The sequence below is a fragment of the Trichoderma reesei genome, assembly GCF_000167675.1.
Source record: "Trichoderma reesei QM6a unplaced genomic scaffold TRIREscaffold_6, whole genome shotgun sequence".
Taxonomy (NCBI): Eukaryota; Fungi; Ascomycota; class Sordariomycetes; order Hypocreales; family Hypocreaceae; genus Trichoderma; species Trichoderma reesei.
In genome coordinates this window covers 394,600-412,534 of record NW_006711153.1, presented here as the reverse complement: position 1 = coordinate 412,534, position 17,935 = coordinate 394,600, and the positions used below count along the sequence as shown (strand labels likewise).

The window sequence follows — 17,935 nt, the reverse complement described above, 5'->3', positions numbered from 1 at the left end:
TAGGCCAAATTGAAATTGTGAGAACATCATATAAGCACGTATAAGCAGTCTTTGCGTGGGATAGTATTACCCCCTTGGCTCCCCAAACGCCGGTTCCCCTTGATGCCCCTTATTTTAAAGAAGTCGTAGAATGCAATAACGAAATAAGTCAGAGTCCCCTTGCCATAGAATGCCTGGCCGGTTGTACAGGTGAGGAATTTTCGAAAGGAAAAAAAAAACAAGCCTTAGGCGGCCCTCTTCTTGCTCTTTTGCGTCATCCTGCGGAAAGCCTCCATTCCTCCGGCGCCAAGCGGCCGGTGGTCCTGGTTCCTGGTTCCGTCAAAGGTGCTCTTGGGAGCGATGGTGTAGCTGGCAGGGAGATTAACCATGCGAGCCCTGTTGCCACCGCCGACAGGAGCCAGCAGCCGCTCGCGCTCGGCGTCGCGGGCAGACTGGGCGGGTCGCTGGGAGAGGGTGAACTGAGAGCCCGTCTTGCGGCGTTGAGCCAGTTTGGCAGCCCTGGGATCGTCACGTTAGTATGTTATACCCAGAAGAGACGTCGATGACAAAGGACACGGTGACTAGGGAACGGTAACTGTGAAGAGGGAACGGTAGACGTACTCGTAATCAAACTCGCGCGTCTCAATGTGGCGCTTCTTGTAGTCGTCGGTCCGCTTGAGGATGGGGCGGCTCCATTCTCCCAGCAGCCGCTCGGCCATGCGCTTGATGCTGGGCTCGGGCTTCTTGCTCCTCGTGTAGAACAAGACGACCTTGCCGATGCCGCTGCTGAGGAGAGCCTCCTTTTCAATGTTGAGGCGCGTCAGGGCCGTGAAGATGTCGCGCTGGATGTTGTAGGCGGGCAGCGAGCCGTCGTTGAGCGGCTCGAGGAAGAACTTGACGTGCTGCAAAAAGTTGGTGTCGGGATCGAGCACGGCGTGCTGAACATTGTTACGGTTGAGCAGGCCGGCGACCTCGGGCAGCAGCTTGAGCTTGTGCAGGGCGGGCTGTCCCGACTCGCGCGCCTGGTTGTCGGCCTGGCACGCACGCTCCATCTGGACCTTGAGCGCGGCCAGCTGCTCGTCGATTTCGTCCTCGAGATCCTGGCATCGTTGGCGGTCAATTCCTGAATCGGACATGATTTCCCAGCATCACCAGCATCAATTAGGAGACTTACAATCTCGTCCTTTCTCCGGCGCTTGGGCGCTGACCCCCGGTTCTTCATGGCGGCGTCGAGAGCCCTGTCGATTTCGCGATTCTGTCGCTGTTCCGGCGTGAGGTTCTCGTCGTTGTCTTCGGGCTGGGGCGACGTGGGCTTGACCCGGGGCCGCCTCTCGCCTTCCGCCCGCTTCCTGCGCGGCTTCTTCTCAGGCTCGCCGCTGGAGCCATCGTGCACGGAGGCCTCGTCGTCCCGATCCCGGCGCTTCTCACGACGGGTTTCTCTGGGCTTCTTGGCCGCCTTCTCGCCCTCGGCGCGCTTGCGCTTGGTGGCCTTGAGGGTGCGGGCAATGTCCTCGTCAATCTCCACGGGGCGATCCTCGATGTTTGCCGTCTCGGGATCGTAGTCTTCGAACTGGTTCTCGTCGATTTCGGACAGCAGGTCCGAGTCGCGGTCCGAGTCTGCCTCGGCCAGCTCGTCGAGGTATTCCTGCTCCTGGCCGTCGTCGACTGGCCCGTTGGCCGGCGAATCGAGGTCAGACATGGCTGCAGGCTTCGTGTGCCCGTCGGGAAGACGGTGGGAGGGAGGAAAATGGGATTGATAGCGGGAAATGAGCCCGAGAGTCGAGAGGAATTCGTCGCAGCTGCAGATCGATGGGCCTGGGAATGCAAAGTGAGCAAGAGGTGAGACAGCTGGTTGACTTGGGAGAAAAAGATTCATTCCATCTGGCTTCCCTCGAGCCTCGCAACGCAGCGCGTGGCTGACATAAGCACGCCGTTGAGGGCGGAACAACGTTGTTGCCGCCTGAGGCACCAAGCCGAGAGCAGACTGGCGCAACATCAGCTTTTGTTTACCTGTGCCCCGGTTGCCAATGACGATAGGTCGATCTTGCTATTCTACAGTATGTGCATACTAAGTATGTGGATAAGGTAAGCAACCCAAAATGTAATGCCCGGCATTCTTTGAGCAAGGATGTTTCGTACAAGTCACTTATCCGCTACCTTGGATCAACATTTCTGAATCAACACAAGCCGGACCAGGGCCAAAAAATACATATTGCTTGCAGGAGCACGCCCCGAGACCTCGCATCATGCATTGCGCCAGCCATTCTTACAACTAAGTTACTAGCAACTTACTCGCTCGTTTGACATCGCCATCGCCATCGCTATACGAAACACTCAACAACACTCACGCGAAGGAGCAGCTCTGCGCCATGGAGCGCCGCACCTTTGAGGCGCCCATGGAATGGGAGTACCAGAACTCCGGGCCCGTCGATCTGACCAGCCCGTTTGCGCAGGTGGCCAAGAAAAGATCAGAAAACTGTTTGTGCTTCTCGTGACAAAGGGGGGACTGGACCGGTTGCGACGACAGACTGCTAACCACGACGTGCGTCGTTGCTTTTTCTTGCAAACATTCAGTGTTCAACTCGCCACACAAGTCGTCGACGACGCAGAGCACTCCGTTTTCCGCCTTTGGAACGCCGTCGAACCCGCCGTCGAGATCCTTCTTCACTCCCCAGCTCGCGCCCCGTGTCGTGGCGCCACCGTTTCGAAACCCGGCATTCACGACGCCGAGAAATCTGGACGACACGACCACCTCTGAATCCTCCTTTGCCGATGCGTCCTTCACCACCGCCGAGGCCTCCTTCACCACCGCCCCCGAGGGCAGCCCAGCGCGCACCGAAGTGTCTTCGTTTGCCAACGATACGCCCGAGTCGGAGCGCATGAGCGATGTGACGGTAGCCAACAGCCCGACGCCGACCAAGATCGACAAGAATTCTCGCTACAAGGCCTCGCCTCGGAGGCACGTGGCCGGCAGAGGAGAGATCAGGCCCGGCAGGGATGCGCTGCAGGTGCTGAGGAAAAGGAAGAGGCACAATTTCGACAAGGACGTGAGCAGCGTAGTCCGGCACCTGCCGCGAGACTGGGAGGGCGATGCGTCGGATTCGGACAGTAGCATCGTCTCGTATCAGGGCGCATCGCCGAGCAGGATCGGGCCGCCGCCATCTTCCTCGCAGCACTTGAGCCAGAGGCCGGCGACTCCCCCGAGCCGCGAGAGCTGGTTCGTCTCGGCGCTGGGCACAATGGACCGGTACCCCGGCGCGCCCGACCACATCTACAGGTGGCTACAGCTGGGGCTCAACTGCTTCGTGATGGGCATCGTCATCTTCTGCGGCTGGTCCGTCGTCGAGGCGGTGCGATCCGACATTCGCAACGCCAACGAGATGGCGCGGATGGAAATCATGAGCCGCATCTCGGAGTGCCAGAACCACTACACCAGCAACGAGTGCACCAAGAGGGACAGGCCGGCGCTGCGTGCGCTATGTGACGAATGGTATGACTGCATGACGCAGGACTCGGAGGCGATTATGCGTGTCAAGGTCACCATCAAGCAGGTTGCAGAGGTGATTAACGAATTTGCGGACGCGATGAATTTCAAGGCATGGGTAAGCAATATGCATGATGTCGACGGCTGGTAGCGGCAGAGGTAATTGGGTTACTTTACTGACAGCGCCTTGGGATCAACACACACAGGTCATGTTTGGCACAATCGCCGTCTTCATCATCTTTTCCAACGTCATGCTGCAATGGGGACGGTCCAAGGCACAGCCGGCTCCCGTGCACGCAGCCGCCTTCTCGCATGTCCCCTTGATGGGCCCCGACGCCACGCCAGCGCACTTCAGGGGGCGATTCGAGACGCCCAGATCGCAGCGGTACGCCTACCTTGACGACGACGTGAGGGACGCCGACATGTCGCCTTCCAGGAGGGCGCTTGGGCCGGGCTTCATGTACACGCCCTCAGGCCGGCGCAGCCCAGGCAAGGGAGAGCGGCCGCTCAGTCCTATCAAGTACCAGAGTTCTGGCAAGGGTATCGAGAGATCCGGGGCGTCTCTGCGCTGGCAGTGAAGGGGCGTGGCGGCGGCGGGATTTGGGGGCTTTGAATTGCACGCTTCAATGGTGTACCCCCCGGAAAAGGGAATTGATTGGTCTTGGGAGGGCATTGTTCTTTCTGTCAAGTTATTCTTCTCTCTTTTTTTTCTTTGCTTTGTTGTTTGCTTGTGTATATGGGATGGCATGGCACTCATTCATTCACATTGTGTGGCGTTGGCGGAAACAGGAAAAGGAAGGGCTCAATTGGGGAGGGGCTCGACAACGACTCGGAATCAACTTGTATCATCAGGACTGCGTATTAGGGATATGGCAAGAAACAAAAAGCAGCAGTGCTAAAGTGCAATGAGGTTGACATTGATACGTGATGATGTGCATGCAAATATCAGTGATGTTTTCTCCTGTTGGCTGTGTTTGAGGTAAAGTTGCTGGACTTGCTGATAGTAATACCAAGTACAGGCGATAACACGAGGCTGTCTGTTGTTGCCAGCTCAAGATGCCGCAACTTCTACCTCAGCTAGTAGATAGGTAGGTATGTTCCTTTGTAGACCACCACCAGATAGTACAGTATCCAAGTGATCGAATCAAGATCCAAGTCAGCCTTGTGTAAAAGTACGAGCCATCGCATGGTACTATCTTGGTTGTGTCAGATTGCCTTCAACTTCGAGTTACCGTGCATCCCGGGATGTTTCACCTGCAGCCGCAAAGGCAAGCAGAGAGATCGAGATGTGTGGCTTTTAGCTGCCAATTTCAGTGGGCTGTTGACCCTCCTCCGAGCCAAGAGCCCGTGGATAATGGTGTGATATTTCATCCTTCTTCTTCTCCTTCTCAGGAACTATATAATACGATTTCCACTTTGTGTCTTGGTTTCTTTTTTTTTTTTTCTGGAGCATGTGCCAGTCCCTCGGGGAGAAAAGGTACTTGGGCGTGACCTGGTGGGACTTGGGCGGACCCGCCAGGACGGCGGCAGAAGCTGGGCGCTGTGGCTGGTGCAGGTCGACACGGCATGTTTCGACCAGTATCGAGCAAGTAGCGTGCAGATTAACGATGACCTCATAGCTCATCATGATTAAATCAGTGCCCGCCCGTTTGGGTCATCGGAGGGGTTCCGACAACAGGTACATACAGTCAATACCTGTTCGTTCACAGCAGACCAAGCAAGATTGCCCTGTTCTCTGCTAGAAATCGCATCGACACCTACAGTACAAGAAAGCGAAGCACTAAGGAAGTCAAGGTAATAGCAGGAAAGGAACACCGAAGCCGAATGGGGAGATGCAGATGGCGAGATGTGAGATGCAGGTGACAGGTCAAGTCAAGTCGGGCCTTGGGCGACATTACAGGAGCAAAGTAATACCAACATACGAGAAGCCAACATTGACCGGGACATGGTTGGATCATGTTCCCTGCCTTGTTGCCCTCGTATGTTACTGTACATACATGCTGTACCTACAGCAATCTTGATGGAACCTCCTCAGCCTCTCTCAGTGAGTGATGATACCTCGCCCCCCTGCCATCCAGTCCAGCTTCGGCGGCTGTCTGGTTCGTTCTAGCTTGGGCCCCCCCTCCCTCCCTCTTCCGGCTCCCAGCTCCCAGCTCCAGGGGGGAGGGGGGCCCATCCAGCGCATTTTGCAAATTCGCGTTCAGCCAAATGCCGCGCCTGTGAAACGGATTCATGGATCCCAATCTCTTCTCTTCTCTCTCACATACATGCCGGCCTTGCCTTGATAGAGACAGCTCCCCACTATAAAATGGGGGAGGCCTGCAGCACACCCAGCGATTTACACGTAAGGTAACATGTAGGGCCAGCATCCAGTTCGCCGATGAATGCAAAATTGGGTTCTTTCGCAAGGGGACGGCCTTTCAGCCTCTCAGTTATTACACGTATGTATGCAGTTACTACCTACCTTGGGTCGACAAGGTACATGTAGCCAAGGTAAGGGAGTCATGATTGATGTTTCTCGCCTGCATGAGCCCCGTCCATCCCCCCCCGTCGTCCCGCCAGGTGCCTCTTTGTTCGCGAGGCCACCAATCGCAGAGGTGCAAGCTGTCGGCCGAAGGTGTTGAAAAGCAGGCGAGCGGTCAGTCCAATTGCCGTCTGCTCGTGGCTTTGCAGACGCCTCATTGTCATGGCTGGATCCTTCATGTATGTCCCTAGTAGTAATAGTGTGTACCTACCTAACCTTAGGTTGATTATCTGTATGCCTGTTGAGTCTCCCTGCGTTGCCTTGGAACAGGTCAGTCGGTCGTTCGCTCTCGTTTGATGCCTTCAACGGAGGGAAGTTACTAGCACGTACATGTACCTTGGGTACCTTACCTGCTCATCGTTCGACCTGAACCTTGAATACTGGAGTACATGCACGTCCAATGCGCTGTTACATCCGCTCACAGCTGACCTCTCCCCTGCGTCAATGTCTCTGCGGCCTCGACCTCGAGTCCCCCCTACCTCGCGCGGTACCTACTATCTATGTACTCCTAGACGTGGAAACCTGTGCAGCTGCTAGCCCAGCCGCAAAACGTGAAGCACCACGCCCTCGGGACCATGATCGCGCTCCGCCAACGTCATCCTGTACTGTAGGTACAAGAACGTGCGTGTAATGTGTGCGCTCGCACGTTGGTAATCTCCAAAGCAGTTTGATCGGTAATCGACTCTGTACAGTACTACTACCTTAGGTACAGTAGGTACCTCCAGCACGAGGCCGGCCATGTGCCGGGAATCGCAATCGCATGCGCTGGCGCCATCTGGGACCAAGACGCGGCCACAGTAGGTTGGATTGGCCGGAAGCTGGAGCCCTTTCCCAGGCCCTCGTTAGCGGCTGCTGGGCCCGCGGTGGTGGTGAAGCGGCCCCGAGCTCTAGTGGTCGAATAGCGCCCTCGGCTGCCCAGCCCACAGCTCTAGCGGCTGATGGCACCTGTGCTCTGACGTGCTGGGGGGGTGGGAGGGAGGCGGGGGGGCCACTGGAGCTCTGCCAGGCTCTCGCTAACTCGCTGCCCCCGCCCCGCTAGCAGCGGCTGGTCGTTCTGCTGTGCGGTGCTGCGGATTGGGTGGATGGGATGCACGGATTGCATGCACTGCACGAATTGCCATCCGCGACTCTGGGACCATCGCGACGCTTGCATTGCTTCTCTCTTTTCTCTCTCTTTTTTTTTTGCCCTCCCTTGCCTTGAGCCTTTGCGCCTCCAGCCTCGCGACTCTGCCGCTTCTGCAGCTGATCTTGCTCCTGATTCTGATTCTGATCCTGATCCTGCTTCTGCTCCTTGCTGCTACTGTTGCTGCTGCTGCTGCTGCTGCGAGACCTGCCGCGAGACCTGCAGATATCGCCGCTCCTCCCCTCCTCGTCCATCTCCGGATTCGCCCTCCATATAAATCTGCTCCTCTGTCCATCCGATGCCTTGCCGACTCTGATATCCAGCCGCGCGACGCCCGCGAACCCTTTCGCACGAGCTCCCCAAGCATCAAGACGGATTGCTTCTCGACCCCCCCTCCCCCACAGCATGTCTATCCCACCACGAGGCTGCAGCAACCGCATCTCGAGCTCAGGAACCACGCTGGTTCCGCATCGCTGAAGCAACCGACATCTCCAGACTCCTCTCTTTCTCCCGCGTCCTTCTCCCTCTCTTTCTTCCACGGAGGAACCCCCCCGTCACCCTCAGCCTCATCCTCGCCATCATCTTCCGAGTCGCGCCCCTCCCGCCGGCTCCCACGCCGCGATGGAGGAGGACACGGGCAGCCAGACGCCGGGCCCTGGAAGCGGCCCTGGAAGTGGCCCAGGCAGCGGCCCAGGAAGCGGCCCAGGAAGCGGCCAAGGGAGCACCAGCACCGGCACTGGCACCGGCAGCGGCGCGACGCCGCAGTCCCAACAGGCGCAGTCGCAGGCCGGCCCGTCAACGTCCAACTCGCTGCTGCAGCTGTCCAAGCGCAGACGCGGCCTCGGCGTCGTCACGCCCAATGCCTGCACGGAATGCCGCAAGAAGCGAGCCAAGGTGAGCCCTGCTGTGAACGGGAACTTGAGGCGGGAGAGACGCTTTGGCCTCGTGTGTGTGTGTGCCTCTACTACATGTAGTAGAGGTATGGGCATGGACGACCTTATCGACCTACCTTACCTAGGTAGACACATGCAAAGGCGATGTCATAGCTTCTTTCCTGGCCGCTCACTGTTACCTGACCATGACTCTCGCTTGCCCATGCTATCAGACCTGTCTATCAAAATGCGTGGGCACGCACCCAACGAACAATTGCTGACAGCTCCGTGTGTGTGCGTTTCTTGTAGTGCGACGGCCAGAAACCCTGCGGGCGCTGCAAGTCGCAAAAGGACGCCGAGTGCATCTACGAAATCCCCATCCGCCAGTCTAAAGAACACCTCCGCAACGAAATCGAGAACCTGCGCCTGCGGCAGCGCTCCTCCGACCAGGTCTTTGCCGCCCTGATACAGCCGCAGCTCTGGGAGGAGGTGCTGGCGCGCCTGCGCGGCGGCCAGTCCGTCGAGAGCATCTCCGAGTGGCTGGCCAGCGTCCCTCATCCCTCGGCGCCTTCAGGAGCCGCGGCGTACGACACGACCATGGGCCACGACCTGGCCTCCATGGCCGCCTTTGGCGACACCTCGGTGGCGCCGCTCCCCGGCATGGCCCTCGGCATCGGGCCGGGGTCGCTGTCTATACCCGGCCTGTCCGGCGAGTTGGGGGGCAACGCGGCCAGCCCCTGGCAGTTCTCGTCGCAGAGCCAGGCCGGCTCGACCAGGAGCGGCTCCCACCCGGACTTGATGAGCTGGGCAGCCACCGACATGAATGCGCCGCCGTCGCGCGTCGGCTCCTGGGCCGAGAGCATGCAGACGGAACATCTCGGCGGCAGTGGTGGTAGTGGTGGTGGTCCTGGTAGTGGTGCTGGTGGCGGCGGCGGCGGCGGCGGCGAGGGCATACCGCGATATCGTGGGCTCGAGCAGGTGCTGTCGCCGCTCAACGAGCACCAGGCCATGAAGCCGCCCAGCGGCACCTGGACCACCATCACCGACGACGTCAACCTGGTTCAGCACCTGTTGGCCCTCTACTTTTGCTGGGAGTATCCCACCTTTGCCTCCCTCAGCAAGGAGCACTTCCTCCGCGACTTCCAGGCCGGGAGACACCGCTACTGCTCCTCCATACTCGTCAACGCCCTGCTCGCCCTCGGCTGCCGCTTCTCTACCCAGCCCATGACGAGGGCCAACCCCAACGACCCCTACTCCTCCGGCGACCACTTCTTCAAGGAGTGCCAGCGGCTCTTCTACGAGGAGACGGACCACCACTCCTTGACCACCATCCAGGCCCTGGGCATCATGTCCATCCGCGAGGCCAGCTGCGGCCGAGACTCGGAGAGCTGGTACTACGCGGGGCAGAGCATACGGCTGGCCGTCGAGATGGGCCTGCACCGCATCCATGACGATGACGACGAGGACGAGCTCGCCGTCCAGTCCGCCACCTTTTGGGGAGCCTTTGCCCTCGACCAGTGAGTACAAAGCAGTCCGATATGTCATTGATTTCGAGCGCAAAGCGTCCAAAAGAGACGATCTTCTGAATGCGCCCCGTATACAGGGAGCAACGGCTAACCCCCCCTCTTCCTCAATCTCAGCGCATGGTCCCTGGCCACCGGCTCGCTGCCGCAGTGCTCGTGCTTCCCTCACCTGCCGCCCAAGCCGGCCATTATTGGCGACATTGAAGCCTCGCTATGGGTACCGTATACCGACGACGGTGAGGACCGCACGACCACCTTTGGCGTAGATTCGAAGGGGCTGCCTACTAACGTGTCAGAAGGCGCGCCGTTGCAGCGGTCGTGCGAGCAGCCATCTAACGTGCGGTCAGTATACAAGTGCTTCTGCGAGCTGAGCGAGCTTGTCCACCAGTCCCTCTACGTGCTCCATTCTCCCGGAAGGCCCCTTACCGCACGGGATCTGCTGAATATATACACTCAGTACCTCAACTGGTACGACCGCATACCCGAGGTGTTGAGGCTGGGGCACAACTTTACGCCGGCGGTGTTGTTCGCGCAGTGAGTCTAACGATTCTTGTTTCTTCTCTTTGCTCATTGGCCATCTCAACTTCCCTTTTTTCCTTCACTGTACTTTATTCTCCATTCTTTTCTTCGCCCCTTTTCTTTCTTCTATCATATTTTCCTGGTGGACGCTGACGTCTGTTACTACTCGATCACAAATAACAGCATGTACTATCACTTCGCCATACTTCTCCTTTTCAGGCCCCTGATCAAGCTGCGCATCATCGGATCCAAGGTGTCGCCGCGAGACGTCTGCTCGCAAGCCGCCGATGCGATCCAGGGCCTGCTGACCTCGTACGCGCAGCTCTACACGCTGCGCCGGACGCCGTCGTTTGTCCCCTATTTCGTCCTGACGTCCGCCATCATGCACCTGGCCATCGGGGCCGCGTCGGTCAAGACCGAGGGCCACGAGACGAGCGACGAGAAAATGAAGAAGGCCGCCAAGATGGACCCGCGCGTGTCCGAGGCCCTCAGCAAAGGCATCGCCGACCTGACGGAGATGGCGCCGTGCCACCACTTTGCCGAGCAAGCGCTCAACATCCTGCGCTATCTGGCCAAGAAGTGGAACATCGAGGTCAACGTCAACGGCGACAAGACGCCGCCGGAAGACGCCGACAAGCTGGTGCGGCCGTACTCGAGCAGCCTCAACTTCTTCGCGCCCAACGTCCAGGAGAACGACTACATGTGCGGCTGGGGGCCCGGCGCCGAGATCGTAGAGACGCTGCAGCCGCCCAGCCTCAAGAAGACGGCCGAGCTGGTGGAGAACCCGCTCTTCTGGCCGTTCCCCATGCAGGGCAGACCGCTGCTGCCCAGCGGCGAGGAGCTGGAGCAGGCGGGCTTCAGCAGGCTTTGACAGGGACGGCAGCTCATTATCGCCCTGTGCTGGTGATAATGAACCCTGGGCGCATCTTGACTTTGATCTCTGATTGGTTCCGGTGGGACATTCAAAGGCGTGGTTTGTAAAAGGAGCGATGCGCCTCACGGACGCGGTTTGGGAGTCGGATCACCATAAGGGGGGACACTTGGGCAGCTTCAACGGCAATGAGGCTTTTGTACATATATAACGATTTTCCATGTAGCCTCTTGATGCAGCGCTGGTCATAATGATGGAGATGTATTCGGGTACTAGGTAGATGGGGCAGGCAAAATTGACATAGAATTCACAGTTATATATTGATCAATACAATTTGTTTTACTGGGAAGATTACAATAGCTGGCCATTCTTCGAGGCTATGATTCAGTTCATGCCCACATGGCCATACTAGTTATCCGGTGATATGACTGCGCGCTGATTTTCTCTCTATCATCCTTGATTACAGTACTGACATGCTGAGACGATACTTTTCTTGATGTGTATTATTCAACATATATATTGTATAACAGCTCTTGACAGTTCTCCATGGCTTCAGGGTAACAGATGGCGCATCATGTCCATCAAGCACAGCCACAGCTTCACGGCAACGCGCCACAAAGGGGCGTCCGGCGTCCCTTGCCTTTGTACCTCGGCTTGCGCCAAAAGCGTCATCTCGCTCCATCATTGGACCTTGCTTGTGCCGCAGCAGCTGAAAATCGAAACTTGACAACAACAAGCGACAAAGCGACAAAGAAGCAAAAGTGACAACTGAATCTGGCCACTGCCTCTAATTGCCGCGGCGATCTCATATGGGAGCGCTCAAGGACTGTTTACAGGCGACGCGCGATATTGTACGATCAATCGGATAGAAGACATTACGGCGATTTGATCTGCGAAACACGCGATAAAGGGAGCTTCAGATCGATCGGCTGGCTTGAATCCTCACGACGACTCCCCTCGACAAGTGACAAGCACAACTGCGAGAGCCGCGAGAGGAGAATCGCAGAGAGGCAGAGGAAAACGACACATTTACAGACACACACACACAAGAGGCAGATGCAATGCCGGCCAACGCAACAAAGCCGGCGCCCTCCCGGCCGCAGCGGCGCGTGACAGTCGGCCAGGTGCTGGCGATGCCGCCCAAGTGGCTGGGCATGTACGACGAATTCATCACAAAGAACGCTGGCCAGGTGTCGCAGATTGAGAGCGCGCTCAGGAGCCTGACGTACATCATTCCCGGTTTGTCCCGCCGCCCCCGTTCCCGCTGAGCTGTGAGAGGATATCAAACGGAAGCTGACAGCGTCCCCCCCCCCCCCGGTGCAAAACAGGCCGCTTCCGCGATGCCGAAATAGCCTCCGAGTCGATCCATTCCGGCGTCCAGCTGCTGTCGCTCTACCACGACGGCATCCTCTCGCAGGCCGTCTCGAAGCTGCCCACGCAGCCCGCCCGCTCCGCCCACGCGCGCTACACGCGGTACTGGACGCAGAAGAGCAAGACGTATCGCCGCGTCGCCATGGTGCTGCAGATGGTCGTCTACACGGAGCTGCTGTGCGAGATGAGCGCCAAGCGCCGCGGCGGCGAAAAGGCCCGGTGGAACGTCATTGTCCTGCTCGAGGCCATCAAGGCCTTTTGCCGCCTCATCCTCATGCGCGTCACCCGCTCGCGCCCGCTCGTCACCCCCGTGCTACCGGAGCGGGAGCCGATCCCCGACGACAGCGAGGATGGTGACGAGGATATGGTGACGGCCAGGAGCGAGAGCGAGCTGATGGACGAGACGTCGCCCAACGGATCCGCGGTCCTGTCCAGCGGCGGCCCGCAGAAGCCGGCGTACGGAAAGGAGTGGACGATGCCCCGGACGGGCATGAGCCTGCCGTCTCTGCCCAACCCCGGCGACGTCGGGTCTTACCTGCTGGGACGCGTCCTGACGGCGGACGACATCAAGCCGGCTAACAAGCTGCTCAGCACGCTGCAAGGGGGCGGCCAGTTCGCCGAGATCCTGCACATCCTGACGCCCTTGGTCTACGCGGTGTCGCTGGCCCGCAGCCGGAACAAGAAGTCGTGGACGCCGTGGCTGGTGGGCGTGACGCTCGAGTATGCCGCTCGCCAGCTCCGCCAGCGCAGCATGCGGACGTCGACGCTGGAGCGGGACGAGTGGAACAAGAGAGGCTGGGCCATGATCTGGTGGATGATGCGCGGCGCCTTTTATGAGAACGTCACCAAGGGGGCCGTCAACGGGGTGACGAGCAGGATGCCGAGCTTCATTGCGGGCATTCTGCAGGACTACGAGTATCTGTGGGAGAATTACTACTTTAGCACGAGTGCTTGATGCTGCTCACGCTCCTGAAGTGGTGGGTTCCTCTGCCATATCTCTTACACATTTCCAACTACTCTATATTGGCGGTACCGGAGCACATACACAACAGATCCATCCAGCTCTTGGCGGGCATGTCGATATTTGCGTGCCATGGATCAGGGCTCAAAACATCGCGAATTCCACCAATGGACTGGACTGGACTGGACTGGACTGGACTGGAACGGTCCGGCCTTTTGGAGGAAAGGCGTCTCGGCTCATGTTCTTTTGCTGTTTGCAATAAAGGGGAAGGCACCTTTGAGGCAAAATCTGGCGGCTCAATCTTGTCATTATCAAGGACTCAACGAGAGGCACTGTTACATACCGGCATCACGATGGAGGCGTTGCAAATTACGGGCAACAGCTCCGACGAACCCACCCGGACACGCGGATAACGAGTGGATAGACGACATCTGCCCGGGGTCATGTTCGGATCCTCTTCGCAGATGCGCGGCATCAACTTTTTGCCCGTCTTTATTTCTTCGGTCTCGTTCTGTTCCGAGAGGCTTGGGTTGGACACGAGGACGCTACACGATAACAGGATACCCAGCATCCCCGGCTTGCTCCTAGGCTTTCCGTGCTCCCTTGTCCTTGTCGGAACGGAAATGACAGGCGAAGAGGCTTTGAGGATACCGAGGCAATCTCAATTGTTCATGCACATGTTCACTTCGTGGGGAACGCGCGAGACAGAGCTCTTTTCGTCATAGAGGCGGGGTGTCATCTCCGCTCCGGCATGATTACTATATTTTTATTTACCACAGTCTTGTGGTGATGATGGTTATGGGACGTTGCGGGGAGGCTGTGGTTGGGTATCGGCGGCTGGCGCTTTTTCTTCTTCTTCGGTTCTGTCATCTTGTCTTTAATCTCCTGGCTTTCTCATCTATGTATACCCTCTTCCTCTTCCGGGCAAACGGGGTATTCTTTTGTGTTCCTGTACGATACTTTTGCTTCTTCTTCTTCTTCTTCCCTTTGTACGAGTAATATTGTGCTATCTGTGTAGGCCTCGTATATGCTTCTTGCTGTGTATTTCAGGGGGCGGCGGTGCTGGTGTCTCAAACATGTTACAGAATTATATAGGTACTATGTCTGTTCACTTTACTTGTACGCTCGCATTCCGAGACAAACCCCGAACTGACCTGATTCTGTCTTCTTGAGTGCGAGTTTCCTATGACGTGATATTGTTCGTTGAACGGCCGACTTTGTTGCCCTGTCTCAAGTCGTAGCTCCCATCTCCCTTCATATGATGGAGATCCTGGGCAATTGCCATGTGGTTCGATTTACAATCACTTACCAAGCTCGTGTTACCCTGTCATGTCTCCATCGTCAATCTTCCCTGACAGGTCCATGACTCTTCATTTCCTCGCTCCGTGTTCCCACGTGTCCAGGATCTCTCTCTCCCCTTTCCACATCCACACGACGTTCTTTTTCTGCGGGAGAAAGGCGCCCCCCCGGGTGTCCGAGAGCGGGAAGTGGATCGTCGGCTATTCTATTCTTATCTCTTCTCAAATTGAGGGTATTCATGCGTTGACATTGAAGGATCTGACAGGTTGGTGGAGAAGGGAAAGTGCAAGTATATGCGTTCGGATGCCTAGATAGACAGACAGATTTGCCGTGTTTTGCGTTGCAAGGATGAGGTGGAGGAACTGATGTCTATGCACGGGTCAACGTCATGCCTCATCTCACTTTGGATAGGGTCCATATCAAATCGGTTGGCAGAAGAAGACCAATGTGCATTCGATGCCTCTTTTTCAAAGTGTTTGTTCTCTCGTGCTTTGTGACGATGAGAAATGACAGGAGGAGCCGGCAGCATTGTAGTCTGGACTTTCTCTAGGCCCTGGGCAGGGGTAGGTATGTTGAAGAAGTATGGAGCAAACCTCCGGTTGGCTTGGTGAGCAGTTGATGTTGCGGTAGAGTGGAGAGAGAACAGGAGACCAGGCCACCAATCTTGATGGCCACGTTTTTTTTTTTTCTCGTTCTCTGTAGTTGATGGGAGATACCAAGGCAAGGGGTCCATAGGTAGTGAGGGTACAGCCTCGTGGGAATGTTGGTAGCTTCGGAGATTCTGGGCATGATGGGGGGGCTGTTTGGAAAGGGTGGAAATGTAACGCTTTCGATGCGTGTAAGACGCTTGTTGTGCGTGTGCGTGCAAATCGTTCGATGAGCTTCCTCTTTTGAACAGAGGCTTTCTGGGATTGATACCTGGTATTTGCGACTTCAAACATTCATGCTGTTGTTTCGTTTCCGGTATCCCGCATCCCGTCACCTTTGCTGCAGGTACCGACATCAACGTCACTATCATCTTTTTCGATCAAGAAGAGCCTCTGGAACTTTCGGCTCTTACCACTTCTGTCGCCGTGAAGAAATTTGAAAGGATGCGAATGAAGCAGTGCCTCCCCCTCCCCCATCTATCTCTGACAGACTGATAACGCCAGGGGTCGTTGGACATGGGGGTCTGTTCTGGAGCTCGGCTTCTCTGAGTGTTCCCAATCCATGGTTCAGTCCCTTTCGAGAGGGGCAGGCAAGATAGTCCGATGAGTTTTACAACAGCGCGGACTTGGGGGCTGTGCAAAAGACGAAACCTCGGGATAAGCATCGTGGGGTTCGGGGCTATGATTGCAGTACTGCTTGACTGGTTCCTGAGGGTATTGGAAGGATCTGAAGAGTCAGATATTGTCTCTGAACACGAACGCAACACAAGACGAGCGTTGTATTGTTGTATTATTTAGCACGAGTTATTAACAAACTATTACTTCGTACTTCAACACGATTTAATCACTGTGTACAAACATGTGCTGGTTCCTGCAAGACAACTAATACTTAAGAGAATGCTGCGAAGTAATTGAACGAAAATAGAAGCACAGAAGCGAGCCGTGATGCTGGGATTTGGCACATCTCGATCCGGCGTAGAGCCCTTATGGGGGCACCAGAGGGGCGATGTGATACGGGAACGACTCCGTATTGCTCCAGGAGAAACAGGGGTGTCCCCCGTTTATGACGCGAAGAGGGGATCGCTGGGTGATGATAGAGTTCCTTTACGAACGGAACATGCACTTGCTCGCTCTTGGGCTAGCATTTCCTGAAAGAATCGATGACGAGCTTTGAGCTTGGTGGTGTTTCAATCTGATCGGTTCCCTCGTCCTTTGGCTCAAGGTATTACGCTTTCCGCTCGAAACGTGCAAGCAAGGTGTCATGAAACGGGAAAAATTGTTCCCTGTACGAGCCATCCGTGGGTACATTGACTCTACCTCGAGACAAAGTACTACTTAGGATTGGAAGTTTCTCACGATCAGTTCGCCGATGCTAAAATCGAGGCAGCAGTAGCAGCAGTTTAGGTACTACTACTAGTGGTAGGAGTGATAGCTCTCAGCTCAGCCGCAGCTCGACTGTTTCAAGATTATCTGATGTGTGGCAGCTTTTCCGGGCCTTGCGGCTTACAGTAGCGTGATCTTGGTGCCAGTGCAAGCTCAATGTTTGTCTGTAGGTAGTGTTTGTTTCTTGTCCCTCATTGAGTCCAGGAGGGGGGGGGGGGGGGGGGGGGGGGGGCTGAAGAAGATGTAACGATGGCCCCATACGAGACATGTAGAATGAGAAGGCGTGAAAGCTTAATGTGAGAGTGCGGTGTCCATGATGCATTAGTCGAGCGAGGATTCGGAAGGACAAAAACAAAACAAGAGAGGTGAAAAAAACAACAAAAGATTGGCGTCGAGATGGTGCCTGAGTCGCGCCGAGCCTGGTCTGTGATCGACGCAAAAAGGTTTCAGCTCGTGAAACTGTTGCTCCCAATGGGCTTCTAACTACAGTACTAGTGAAGAGTTTTTAGTGCTCTCTGAAAGCTCCCGTGCTTCTCTTTTCCTCTGTCAATGTGTTTTGATAGTACTACCAGGTTTTCAGCTGAGACATGGACTCGCCTCGTCTGCTGCTGATCTCAGACCGACCAACAGTCTGTTTCTACGGCATTCCCGGTTTGTATGGCTCACACAAGGGAGAAGAAGAAAAACAAAGCAGCGCTGCGATCAATACGGTAAAGTCACACTGAGAGCAGAAACAGAGCCAGGTCAGCTCCGTCCAGGCCGAGCGTAGCGCTTCCCAGGCACGGCATGGATGAGATGCATATGGGCATCGGCCATCTCACGACAAAAGCAAAGAAAAAAGGCACCCGAAAGCCTCCTTTGGTCTTGGCTGGGCGCGCCGTGAGCGAGCTTTCAGTAGGTACTAAGCAGGGGGGGAGAGAGGCCTGTTATCTTGCGTCCCCCCCCTCCCTCCCTCATGTTCGCTGCGCCTTTCGGTCTCTCTCTCTCTTGTCCAGCTTCTCTCATCATAGTAATTTGGGTTGGCGCAAAGGAGAGCCAGGGGGGATGCCGGCATCTCGTCATTGGCTCGAGGTGATGCTCCTTTAGTGCCAATCTAAATCAATGTGCCTATTGCTCGGTTCTTGTTTGCGTCGTGACGAGGAGGCATGGCTATCCCTGCTGCCACACTGCTTGTTCTCCCACACCCGCACGCACGCACACACGATTCTGCCCCCCTCTCTCGCACGCACAAGCCCAGGCACACCCCAGAGGCCACACAACACGCACCCCTGAGCTAAACGAGAAAAAGGAAGAAGAGGGACAGGGCCAAATGACAGCAAGAGAGAGAGAGAAAAAAAAAAGAGTGTGTGTAGGGATGAGGGATCGATATCACCTTACCC

The 17,935-nt window shown here is 56.4% G+C and overlaps 4 protein-coding genes across 4 annotated transcripts; 3 read left to right on the top strand and 1 right to left on the bottom strand.

The window, feature by feature from the left end:
- Positions 1–49: 49 nt before the first annotated feature.
- On the bottom strand, positions 50–1,780 carry TRIREDRAFT_46862 (uncharacterized protein). Its single transcript, XM_006963990.1, has 3 exons — positions 1,154–1,780; positions 601–1,079; positions 50–498 (listed from the first exon to the last, which is right to left on the bottom strand). Exons 1-3 carry the CDS (start codon positions 1,676–1,678, stop codon positions 225–227), a joined length of 1,278 nt encoding a protein of 425 aa, XP_006964052.1. The 5' UTR covers positions 1,679–1,780; the 3' UTR covers positions 50–224.
- Positions 1,781–2,241: 461 nt separating this feature from the next.
- TRIREDRAFT_76706 (uncharacterized protein) lies at positions 2,242–4,041 on the top strand (the record flags this gene model as incomplete). Its single annotated transcript, XM_006964209.1, has 3 exons — positions 2,242–2,457; positions 2,554–3,581; positions 3,670–4,041. The coding sequence occupies exons 1-3, from the start codon at positions 2,349–2,351 to the stop codon at positions 4,039–4,041; spliced, it is 1,509 nt and encodes a 502-aa protein (XP_006964271.1). The 5' UTR covers positions 2,242–2,348.
- A 3,291-nt stretch (positions 4,042–7,332) lies between these two features.
- On the top strand, positions 7,333–10,895 carry TRIREDRAFT_76705 (uncharacterized protein; the record flags this gene model as incomplete). The annotated part of the gene is made up of 5 exons (XM_006964208.1): positions 7,333–8,004; positions 8,292–8,815; positions 9,005–9,499; positions 9,623–10,039; positions 10,208–10,895. The coding sequence occupies exons 1-5, from the start codon at positions 7,732–7,734 to the stop codon at positions 10,893–10,895; spliced, it is 2,397 nt and encodes a 798-aa protein (XP_006964270.1). The 5' UTR covers positions 7,333–7,731.
- A 764-nt stretch (positions 10,896–11,659) lies between these two features.
- TRIREDRAFT_76701 (uncharacterized protein) lies at positions 11,660–13,221 on the top strand (the record flags this gene model as incomplete). Its single annotated transcript, XM_006964207.1, has 3 exons — positions 11,660–12,134; positions 12,224–12,690; positions 12,736–13,221. The coding sequence occupies exons 1-3, from the start codon at positions 11,957–11,959 to the stop codon at positions 13,219–13,221; spliced, it is 1,131 nt and encodes a 376-aa protein (XP_006964269.1). The 5' UTR covers positions 11,660–11,956.
- Positions 13,222–17,935: the final 4,714 nt, after the last annotated feature.

Coding starts and splice junctions, on each gene's coding strand:
- TRIREDRAFT_46862 (XM_006963990.1), bottom strand. CDS start 1,678: ATGTCTGACCTCGATTCGCCGGCCAACGGGCCAGTCGACGACGGCCAG. Junction 1,080..1,153: donor GCCGGAGAAAGGACGAGATT/GTAAGTCTCCTA, acceptor CAACGATGCCAG/GATCTCGAGGACGAAATCGA. Junction 499..600: donor ACGCGCGAGTTTGATTACGA/GTACGTCTACCG, acceptor TGACGATCCCAG/GGCTGCCAAACTGGCTCAAC.